Source organism: Nomascus leucogenys, chromosome 10, assembly GCF_006542625.1.
Source record: "Nomascus leucogenys isolate Asia chromosome 10, Asia_NLE_v1, whole genome shotgun sequence".
Lineage (NCBI taxonomy): Eukaryota > Metazoa > Chordata > Mammalia > Primates > Hylobatidae > Nomascus > Nomascus leucogenys.
Window position 1 is genome coordinate 70,046,855 of NC_044390.1, and position 12,444 is coordinate 70,059,298.

The 12,444-nt window shown below is 38.5% G+C and overlaps 1 protein-coding gene across 1 annotated transcript in view; it reads right to left on the minus strand.

Moving 5' to 3' along the window:
• The window catches only part of PAH (phenylalanine hydroxylase), a 105,404-nt gene that overhangs the window by 47,392 nt on the left and 45,568 nt on the right, over positions 1-12,444 (minus strand). Inside the window, exon 4 of the mRNA XM_003269933.3 lies at positions 2,609-2,792. Coding sequence (XP_003269981.1) covers positions 2,609-2,792 — 184 coding nt within the window. The remainder of the gene's footprint in view (positions 1-2,608; positions 2,793-12,444) is intronic.

Below are 12,444 nucleotides of genomic sequence, written 5' to 3' on the forward strand. Positions count from 1 at the left end.
AGGCCAGAACACTGGGGTGGGCTTTCCTTGCCTTGGTTATACCTACAGGAGAATGAAGGCAGAGACAAGTCTCCTAGAAAGGCCATGGAGCTACCTTTTAAGAAATGTTTCAGTGGCCTGTTTTATGGGGTGGATCTTGTCTCGTTTTAAAGCATCTCTGCCTATTCAAATGCTTCTTTCAGCTATGGTGCCTGAACTCCTCTTGACCCAAAGTCTTTCCAAGTGTTTTGGAAAGAAACTTGATTTTACAGTAGAAAAAAAATAATTTTTTAAAGAAGTTAATCTCAGCAATAACATTGTTAGGTATTTACTTGAATCAGTTGAAAACTTATCTTCACACAAAAACCTGCACATAAATGTTTATTCACAGCTTTATTTGTAATCATCAAAAATTGGAAGCAACCAAGAAGTCCTTCAATAGGTGAATGAATAAAAAACTGTGGTACATCCTGACAATGGAATATTATTCAGGAACAAAAAGAAATGTGCTATCAAGTCACAGAAAGACATGGAGGATGTGTAAATATGTATTGCTAAATGGAGGAAGCCAGTCTGAAAAGGCTACATACTGTACGATTTCAACTATGTGACATTCTTGAAAAAGCAAAACTATAGAGCTAGCAAAAAGAGCAGTGGTTGCTGGAAGGAGTGTGTAAAGAAGAAGGAATGAATAACTGGAGCACAGGGCATTTTTAGGGCAATGAAACTATTCTGTATGACATCGAAATGGTAGATACATGACGTTACGCATTTGTCAAAACCAGTAAAACTGTAAAACACAAAGCATGATCCCGAATGTAAACTATGGACTTCAGTTAGTGATGATATATCAATATTGGCTCATCAATTCTAGAAAAAAATACCACACAAATGCAAGATGTTAATAGAAGAAACTGAGGTAGGGACGAAAGACCTGGGAACTCTCTGTACTTTCTGTGCAGTTTTTCTGTAAACCTAATATTGCTCTTTTAAAAAGTCTGTTAAGGCCAGCCACAGTGGCTTATGCCTGTAATCCCAACACTTTGGGAGGCTGAGGTGGGTGGATCACCTGAGGTCAAGAGTTTGAGACCAGCTTGACAAACATGGTGAAACCCCATCTGTATGGAAAATACAAAAATTAGCCGGGCGTGGTAGGGCATGCTTGTAATCCCAGCTACTCGAGAGGCTGAGGCAGGAGAATCGCTTGAACCCAGGAGGCAGAGGTTGCGGTGAGCTGAGATCGTGCCATTGCACTCTAGCCTGGGCAACAAGAGTGAAATTCTGTCTAAAAAAATAAAAATAAAAACAAAAAATAAAATAAAAAGTCTATTAAAAAATGGTTCATTTGAATATGCTTGAGGCCCTAAAAAGCAGTCACCTTCCTCCTCTGTATTGCTTTCAGGCTAATCATAATCATAATAACAACCACATGCTATCATTTGTCCAGCCCTACAGTGCACCAGGCACTGTTCTAAGCGCTGTTTATGTATGACTTCATTTAATCCTCACAAAAGCCCTATGAAAAATTGAGGTCAGGGCAGTTAAAGCAATTTGTCAGGGGTATCAAACTCAATATGTGGAAGAAGTAGGACTTGAATCACAGTCTATTCAACTTCAAGCCCACACTTATAATTTCTACACTCTATCACCCTTTTCCTCCCCAGAGGATGAGTAGCATTTCAGTATGTAAATAATGGGACAATGCAAGTTTTGACAACTCCTATATTAGTCATTCACTCAGAAATATGTGCAGAGCACCTGTGTACCAAGCAGTGTGCTAAACTCTGAGAATACAAATATAGGTAAGAGAGTCTACCTGCCCACAAGGAGATTGTATGAGAAGAAGAGACAGATAAGAAGATGGAAAATGACAATGAAAGTGCTAGTAACAAGGAGCCAGGTAGCTCCAGCTCTGGAATTGGCATGTTATGAAAAGGACTTGGGGAGATCCCTCTGGTTGGAATGGAGAGATTCAAAAATCCATTCAACCGTCTTGAGTTGGTTTTTGTATATGGTGAAAGGCAGTGGTCCAATTTCAATTTTCTGCATATGGCTTTCGAGTTATCCCAGCAGCATTTATTGACTAGGAATTCCTTTCCTCATTGCTTGTTTTCATGGGTTTTGTTGAAAATTAGATACTACTTATTGGGTATTATGCTGATTACCTGGGTAACAAAATTATCTGTACACCAAATTCCCATGACACACAATTTACCCATGTAACAAACCTGTACATATAACCCTGAATTTAAAATAAAAGTCAAAAGAAAATAAAAGAGAGAAAAATAAAAATAAATAAAAATTAAAAGCTTATAAAGTAAAAAAGAAAAAGAAAGAAAAAAAAGAAATAGCTATCTTTAGGAAGGCGAAAAATAACTAAAATTCATTATATGTCTAAAATATACCAGGCACGTGCCTGGGTCCCCAACCTACATCCACCCATTTAATCCCCCAAACAGTCTTCCAAGGCATTATTTCCAATACATATATATTATTTTGCTTCCGCAAAACAACAGCAATATATATTAAATATACATATATTTAAATATGCTGTTAAATATGTATATTGCTGTTATTTTATGAAGACAGTGTGGAGTTACTTATGTTGCAAAATTCCTCTAATTCTTACCTGTGTCTTTCTTCTTATCTCGTGAAAGCTCATGGACAGTGGCACCAATGTCATTCCTCAAGATCTTGATGATGTTTGTCAGAGCAGGCAGGCTACGTTTATCCAAATGGGTGAAAAATTCGTACTCATCTTTCTTTAAACGAGAAGGTCTAGATTCAATGTGGGTCAGGTTTATATCATTCTCCTAGAAGAGAGAATGGAGAGGGTGAGGGAGACAGTCACTGGAAATAATGCAGGCCAAAGATACAGAACCAGAACAAGAAAACCTAACACAACAAAATGAAGAGTTCAAGAATACAATTATTTTTATAAGAGTAGAAAAAAGTCCTTAAATTTGCAAAAGTTGTTTACTTTTTCTTCTTTAAAACCAAGTACTAAGTGGCAGGAGGTGGGGCAGTTAGTTCATGTGTCACAATTTAATCAAATGAAAATCTGCTAAAGGCCTAGAATTGTAAGATTTTGATTTGGTTAAAATATTTAGGACAGTGGCTGCCAAAAATATTTACATAGGAAACCCCCCCACTTTCCAAACGAAATTCTATGGAATTACAATAAATAAATAATATAGAAGCAACATTGTTCTGCTTGAATAGGGGGTCAGACTTATTTGATTTATATCTAATACCTAATTTTATTGCTTTTTATCTAATACCTAATTTTATTGCTTGTGAGACAATGTACCTTCATGTTTCTATTCCTCAGTTTTACCATCTGTAACTTGCTGGTCTTAATTATACCTGCTTCATAAGTTCATTGGGAGTGTTGGATATTATGATACACGTGCACCACTTGGCACATAGTAAATGCTCAGTAAAAATTATCTAATGTAATTACCACTAATATATTTATATAGGCCTGGCACGGTGGCTCACGCCTGTAATCCCAGCACTTTGAGGGGCCGAGGCGGGCAGATTGCCTGAGGTCAGGAGTTGGAGACAACTCTGGCCAACATAGTGAAACCCCGTCTCTACTAAAAACACAAAAGAATTAGCTAGGCATGGTGGTGTGTGCCTGTAATCCCAATCCCAGCTACTTGGGAGGCTGAGACAGGGAAATTGCTTGAACCAGGAAAGTGGAAGTTGCAGTGAGCCAAGATCGCGTCACTGCACTCCAGCCTGGGCAACAGAGTGAGACTCTGTCTCAAAAAAAAAAAAAAAAAAAAAAAAAAAAAAAAAAATATATATATATATATAATTACTTTCCATTCAAGCTATTCAATAAATATATACATTTGTAGCACCCAACAGTGACCAATCATCCTTCTAGCAGCTTGGGATCTATCAGTGAAAAAAATAAAGATGCTTTCCTTTATAAAGCTTACATTCAAGTTGAGGGGATACAAACAACAAACAGAAACTCATTTGTGCATGTTATCATGAGAAGGGCTAAGGCAAAAATGCACCACAGAGCAGGGGGAAGCAAATGGGCATTCCCGAGGCAGGGTGAGGGCAGATTGCAGGACTAAATAGGGCAGGCACATGGGGCCTCATTGGGATGGCAAGATTTATGTACAGTCCTAAAGGAGTTGAGAGAGGTGAAGGCCGGAAGGTGGCAGCATGCCTGGCCTGTTGAAGAGACAGCCACAAGGTGGGTTAATGAGAGTGGAGGAGGTCAAGGGGAAAATAACAGGAGACAGTGTCAGAATAATCACAGGGTCATTGCAGGCCATTTTGAGAATTATGGTTTTGATTCTGAAAGAAATAGGGATCTTTGCAAGATTTTGAGCAGAGGAAGAATATGATCTCATAGGCTTAAAAGGACCGTCTAACTTCTATGTTGAAAATAAACTTTAAGGGATAAGATAGACCAAGCAAGGCCTTCAAGAAGCCATTGCTGAAATGCAGACAAGACGTGAAGGTGGCTATGTCCATGTTGGTGGGAGTGGAAATGGTAAGAAGATATTACATTCAGGACATCTTCTATAATCTCCTCAAAAGGATCAAAATTATCCAAGGATATGAGAAGAGTTTGTGGGTAGGAAAATGGAAAAAAGTCCATCATATTCCATGCCACCCTCAGATTTAACTATTACTCTGGTGACTACGTGGCTAAATAAAGAGAATTTCAGGGATCCAACGGGAAGAAAAGAGCACATCATATCTCCCTGAGGAATATCGTCTTTAAATCAAATATCATGGGCCAGGCTAGGTACTTGGACAATGCAAGGCTGAATAAGATATTTCCCGCTTTTACATTAGCCATTCCTACCCTCATCAGACCATTTTTAATGGCTGCCTGATGATCCGCTGCATAGACGTGGTCATAAATTCTTTAACCAATACTCTGGTGATGGATATGTTGCTTCTTGTTTTTCTGCCACTAGAAATAACGGTCAGCATTATACATAAAGTTTTGCCTACTTGTCTAACTGATTTCTCAGAATAAATGCCTAGGGGTCAAATTGCTTAATCAGAAACTACCCTTTAAATATTCTTTATATATTGTCTCATTGCCTTCCAGAAAGACTATACTCATCTCTTCTATCTTTTCACTAGAGGATCTATGTTTCTCACCTGTACTACCTTTAAGGATTTTCAGTATTCTTGACTTGACAGGTGAAAACAGCAAATAACTCATTGTTCAATTTTTTATTTAACTGCTGATGACACTAAACATTTTTCCTAGGTTTAGTGGCCATTTGCATTTCTTTTATGAATTATCAGTTCATACCATTTTCTTATTATAGAGATTTTTTTACTGATTTGTAATAATTGTTTATATTTTCATATTAACTCTCATATATATGTGTGTGTGTGTGTGTGTGTATAATTCAAACTGACATTTATTCTTGACTATTCTTAAACACCTCAATGAAAAAACAATTTTTAAAATGCTCTCAAAAAATGTTGGAACATCACAAGTGTAAATAGTCTTAGAGCTTTTAAGGAATGTAGCTGTGATGCATTATCAGAAAAAAGGCAATAACTTCTTTCTCAAAGGCAATAACTGTCTGAGTATCAGAATTTGCTTGATGTCTCAAATGTCCCTAACTGTAGAACCAAATTCCTTGGATTCGTCTGGATTACTATGGCATCTGCTGAGTGCTAGGTGCAAAATCACCAGACATAAATAAGAAGCACAAGGTGGGTTGTATAATTTGTCCGAATGCATCCTCTAAAAAATATTAGGCTGGATGACTCAAGAGTTTTATTTACATCTGTCTTGTCCCTTTCCAAGAATGGGCTGTGGGGGACTAGAGCTCATTTGTAATTATGCCATAGTTTTCTTGTAAAACCTGGACTCTTTACACTGGTTCTGAAGCAGAAATGAACTAAAAAATGAATGTTGGTCAGCAGCAACACTTGGCAAAGTCTACTAAAATACACTGAACCCCCAGTACAAAGATTTCAACTTGCAGTCATCAGTGTTTTCCTGCTGGAAGCACTTGCTAAGCATGGAAACATCCCACTCCCACATTCGTGCAAAGAGCTGGGAAGCTGCTTTCATTAAATGCCATAAAAATGTGAAAATAATGATTATTTACTACAGCTTCTCAATTTCAATGTCTTTAGATGGTGATATTTTAGCTCTTATGGTTATTACAAAAACAAAGTCATTTATTTTAGTTGGTCCTCTAACATAAATGCCCAGCAAATCATCTGTTACTTAGTCAGAAAGTACGTGATTTCCTTAGTAATGCTATTATGGAGAAAACCAAGGAGTATTATATACACTTTATTAAAACAAATAAACATATAATAGGGGTTACTCCAATATTTAAATGGACAGAAAATATCTGAAAATATAACTTAAATAACTCTAAAATTTCAAAAAATTAAAATTCACTGAACTTGTAGTTGAAGAGGTGTACCTTTTGCCTTGATTGTTAATGGTATAAGGTTCAAAAGAACTGTGGTGATGCCTTTTCATATTTAAGTATCACTTTATAGTATAGAATTCTTTTCTGTGACCATCCCAACAATCCTTTGAAAAGGTTAAGGGAGACATAAAAAAATAAAGTCAGAGATGAAGGTGCTTGGCTGTAAGTAGCTAGAGAGTGAGGCCCATTTTTTTTCTAATTTCAGAGTCACTAGTTTTTTAACCACACTGCCTTTCCTGCCAGGCATACATACAGTGAGCACTCCACAAATATCAACTTTTATTATTATTACTACCATTATGTCAAACACAAATAATTAAAACCTCTGGGTGTAGTAAGTACAATAAGTAACCTCAAACAGGCTCATGGTGCATCCATTATTTATGGCTCCAACTGCAGACAACACACCCCTGAGGGCTGTGGCTAGGGAAACCCACAGAGGGGCCCCCACTAGGGAGAGAGAGAATAATGGGGAGGTAATGCCAGAGAGACAGCGATAGGTCTGAGGCTTTCTCTGGCAAACAGAGATTACTTGTTAAACAAAGCAAAGAGCAATGTCATCCTTCTTGGCTCAGGAATAAAGAGAATGGGTAGGTTCCACCTACTATTTACCTAAGATGAAACTTCAAAAGACGACATAACCAATCACTGCCTTACGTAGAGCTGAGAGCACAGCAAATCCAAGAACCGAGAATGGACACACCTCTGGCACGCTTATTTGTGGGAGAGTTTGGGAAGGGAGGGGAGCAGAGAAGAAGTTGTGGGAAGCAGACCATAGGATACAGTGCTCATCACTCATACCCCACCCCTGGAAGCATCCACGTCCACAGAGAAGCTTCTAGCTTTGAGGATAACAATAAAACAATTTATGTTTTATGGCTCAGTTTTTCTAGTGCTAGAAATTTAACTTATGGGAAAATTCACATAGCATTTCACCAAAACTTCTAAGCTAACTAAACTCCCATAATACAGGAATGATGAAGTGGACTGTGGTATAATCACACAATGGAAGATTAGGCAATCATTAAAAAGTGAGTAACAAAAACAACAACATGTATTAAAAAATGTGTCAGTAAGCACTTCAAGACACGAGTGCAGTGGTGGTCTCCAGATGAAGGGCTTAGGGATGATTTTGTTTCCTTCTTTCTCTTTTTTTAAAATCATAGTTCAACTTTCCTAGAAACATTTATTGCTTTTTTTTTTTTTTTTTTTTTTTTTTTTGAGACGGAATCTTACTCTGTCGTCCAGGCTGGAGTGCAGTGGTGTGATCTCAGCTCACTGCAAGCTCCGCCTCCCAGGTCCATGCCATTCTCCTGCCTCAGCCTCACGAGTAGCTGGGACTACAGGCACCCGCCACCAAGTCTGGCTAATTTTTTGTATTTTTAGTAGAGACAAGCTTTCACCATGTTAACCAGGATGGTCTCAATCTCCTGACCTCGTGATCTGCCTGCCTCAGCCTCCCAAAGTGCTGGGATTACAGGTGTGAGCCACCGCACCCGACCACATTTACTACTTTTATAATGAAAACTTAATTTGTTAAATGGTTATAATGATAACCATTTGGGTAATATTTATGATAGATATAGGTATGTGATTATTAAAAAATGTTTAAAAAATTGTGCCCAGGCTAACAAATGGGGGGTGGGGTGTAGGAGTTATGATGAGATTATATGTAACTGCTACTTACTTGGCAAAAGTCTTATATGAGTGAAGTTTCTGGTTAATTACACACTGAACATACAGCTGAATTGTTTAAATCATTTCTTTCCCATTTGAGTCAATTTGTTAATAAATAACCCTCCAGTTTGGCATGTAATTTCCTTATTGGTGTCTTTCTAATTTACTAGTATGGATCCTTGGAAACCAATAATTTTGATTGCTAAGAGAGCCTCAAAAGTTAATTTACAAGCCTGATTAGGATCATACCTTTAACAAATGAATTTTTACTTTTCAACAAGAGGTCTGTGTAGGTTTACAAATGACCCATGTCAACTCACCACATCTCTGCTGAGGGATAAAGAAAGCACTCTTGATATTACTCCAAGTGGACATCTAGGGGAAGGCAATAAAGGCTTGAACTTTTCAAAAACAATTTCACGATTTGTCTAACATTTAATTTAATTTATGCATAAAAGATGGCAGCATAAAACCTTGCTTAATCAGGATTCAAACAGAAGATATAGGCAAGGTGAAATGAATCACCAGTTTTTCTAAGGATTCACCAGAAACCCCTTTCTTCTCCTATCCTTTAAGAAAGCTTTTCTAAAGGGGGATTGGTCACAATGGTGAAAAGTCGGCTTGTCTTTCTGGATCTTCTTTTGACTGCATACTGGGCACCCCGTCTCCTCCTCCTCCTCTATTTTATTCATTGAAAAGAGAGAATGGTATCTTGCAAGTATGTGGGCTGAGTTCAAATCCTGGTTCTGCTACTCACTACTTTTGGATATATATTAATTGGCCATTCTGAAGTTGATATTCTGTGTTTAAAATAAAGATGATAATATTACCTGGCAGCTTATTGAGAGTTTAAAAAAGCAAAGGCACCTAACAATTTTTGTCTGCACCTAACAATTTTTGTTTTCATTAATAGATATTCAGTAGGTACTCCTTATACTCTGCCTCCTCAACTTGGTATAGATATGCATTTCTCTGAAAGATGGAGCACATTACATTTTATATGTCATTTTATCCTTCAATATTTGTTTTACCCTAAAGCTTTCTCAGCTCTTTTTTTAATTTTATTTTTTTGAGAGCACACTTCACAAAGAAGGAACGCCTAGGCATCTTTTGAGATGAGAATAAACTGGCAAGGGAGAACTTCTTGGACCACTATGTGCTGTTGTCTTGCAGTAAACTTAAGTGAAGTTATGTCCTGGCCTATTTCAGAGGTTGCTAGGGACAACATTAAAGACATTTACAAAAAATGCCCTAAATCATTGGTCTTAGGTAAATAGACAGGACCATTCAATAATTCATTCAGTTAAGCACCTTTTTTGTGTTAACCACTGTTCTAGGTGCTGGAGTGTAACAGTGGGAAAAGCAGAAAAAAAATCTCTGCCTTGTGTAGCTTTATGTTCTCAAAGGCAGGCAGATGACTTGAGTCCAGGAGTTCCAGATCAGCTTGGGCAACATGGTGAAACCCTGTCTCTACTAAAATTATAAAAATTAGCTGGGCATGGTGGCATGTACCTGAAGTCCCAGCTACTGGAGAGGCTGAGGCATGAGAATCACTTTAACCTGGGAGGCAGAGGTTGCAGTGAGCTGAGATCGTGCCACTACACTCCAGCCTGGGTGACAGAGTAAGACTCTATCTCAAAAAAAAAAAACAAAAAAGAAAAAGAAAAAAACTAATTGGCTCAAAAAGTGAAAAGATACTTTTAAAATATTTTTTAACTTAAAAAAATTTATTAAGTTAAAAAAATTTTCTTTAGATTGAATTTCATTCTTAATTGAACACAACGTATATAAAACTCAGGTTCTGTTGAGGATATAAACATGACTGAGACAAGGTTCCCTTCTTGAGGAAAACATCCTCAGGGCTAGACATAATGTATACGCTGAGCACGCAAGGAAGTGCTGCAGTTAAAAGTAAGAAGTGCTTTGGGAACACTGAGAAGATCGTAATTAATTCAAGGAAAGCTTGATAAAAGAGGTCTGAGGTCAGGGCCAGCTTCTGGGATGTGCAACCAGTGTCGTCCCACAGGAATCACACTTGGGGTTTCTTGAAACCTCCTTGAAATTCCTTTTTTTTTTTTTTTTTTTTTTGTGACGGAGTCTTGCTCTGTCGCCCAGGCTGGAGTGCAGTGGCGCGATCCGGGCTCACTGCAAGCTCCGCCTCCCGGGTTCACGCCATTCTCCTGCCTCAGCCTCACGAGTAGCTGGGACTACAGGCGCCTGCCACCAAGTCTGGCTAATTTTTTGTATTTTTAGTAAAGACGGGGTTTCACCATGTTAGCCAAGATAATCTCGATCTCCTGACCTTGTGATCTGTCAGCCTCGGCCTCCCAAAGTGCTGGGATTATGGGCGTGAGTTGAAATTCTTAATAACAACTTTTGAATTTGTGTTTGATAAGCAAAGTCCAATGGGACAATGAAGCACATGCTGGGTATTTGGAGACTCAGCTCATGTGTAATCACACCATTTGCCCTCTCCTTACCTTCTCAGCCATGGTTTTAAGGGGCTTGCTTTCAAGCACGTTGGCCCTCTGGACCCACGCAGCCTTCCCCTCCCTGGTCTTACCTCACCACCACTACTGCCCTTTGCCCAGAGTCATGACCAGGAGGCATGGGCTTTGGGGGGAAGCTCATATTCTGCTGCTACTCTCCCCTAACCCTGGGAGATCTGGCAGGGGATTTGGCGGGTGATTTGGCTTCAGGCAAGCCTCTTTTCCATTCTCCAACCAGAGGTTACAATTTCTTGGGGGATAGCTCATCACTGTGGTTGGTGCAGCAGGCCCACGGAAATGGAAGATGGATTTCCCCATCCTTGGTAGGGGCTTGGCTGTCAGCCCAGCCCTGGCTGGAGAGGGAACCCAGCAGTTAGAAGGCCAAGGTGCCCACGGGAGGAGAGCACAACTAAATGGCAAATCAAAAACACCATAACAGGACATGAGGAGACCACACAAGAAAGGACAAAGTTATATATTTTAGTACTTTTAACAGCATTGTTTCCTGTTATTGAGGAAGAGACCCCACGTTTTCATTTTGCACTGGGCCCTGCAAGCCATGAAGCCCATTCTATCTGGGGCAGTACTGAATAGCAGTTAAGAGTGTATGTAGGTTCTAGACTCAGAATGCTTGGTTTAAGTGATTTCTTCAGTATTTACTAGCTGTTTGACCTTGGGCACATTTACCTAACCCCCTAAGCCTCGGTTTCTATCTCTGAAAAATGGGGGCAGAAATAGCTCCTACCTTATGCTGTTTTCATAAGACTGAATAAGATCATGTCTATAAAGCTACCATTTACTGAGATAACCTCTCATGCTCTGCCTTCCCTCCCCAGCTACTCAGAATATTTGCTTCCTCTTATAGATCCTAAAGGAGGCACTTTCTCTTCCTTACAACTTCTATGTGTCCCCCATCTTCCTCCACACCCATAGTGCTGAGAACATCATAGGTTTTCACAAGGTATCTAATCGTATCCAGTCATGCCCCAAAAGGATTTGTTGGTTGCATGCCCAAACACACTAAGTACTAACTATGTGCACAGCCCTGACCAATGTGCTACCCCTGCCTCCCAATCAGCTGGAGAGGTCACAGGAATCTTAGTATAAAGCAATGCATTTTCAGGTGGGACAAAATCCCAGCAAAAATATTAGCATAGTACTCTGGAGGAATCTGGATGAGGAAACCTATTTGGAGTTCTGTGAAGTTTGGCTGCCCAGAAAACAGCCAAATCAACATTTCCTAAACTCTGTTCCGAGATGTGAATACATGTTCTTAAAATAAAAAGGATCCACAGTCAAGTAAGTTTGGAAAATGATACATACATTTCTCTCTTTAAACAACTTAGTATAATTAGTTTTAGAGACTCTAAAAGTCCTATAATAAAGAGATCAGGTAAAATAATATGCCCAAGTTCCCCAAGTTTATTAATTATGGAACCATTTTAATCATAAGACATTTACCAATGTCTTGAAGAACACTAGCTATTTTCTAAAATATAGTTTTGGGTTAAGCTGCTTGAAGAAAGGGACGGTGTCTTGCATATTATTTTACACTTACACATAGAAGACAAACAATATTAATTTAGTGAATAAAATAATATTTATTTCTTGTTTTGTCTAGTCTTTAACTGTAATCACATGTAACACATGTAATTACATGTTATGTGAAATGTAATCACATGTGTCACATGATTATAATTAATCATGCCTAATCACACATATGATTAGGCATTTTACAAAACACATTATTTCATTACAAAGTTCCTGTTGAAACTGACAAGGCACATATTATCAGCACTATATTATGAATGGAAAAACTGAAGCTCAGAGAGATTGAATGACTTAGCTAA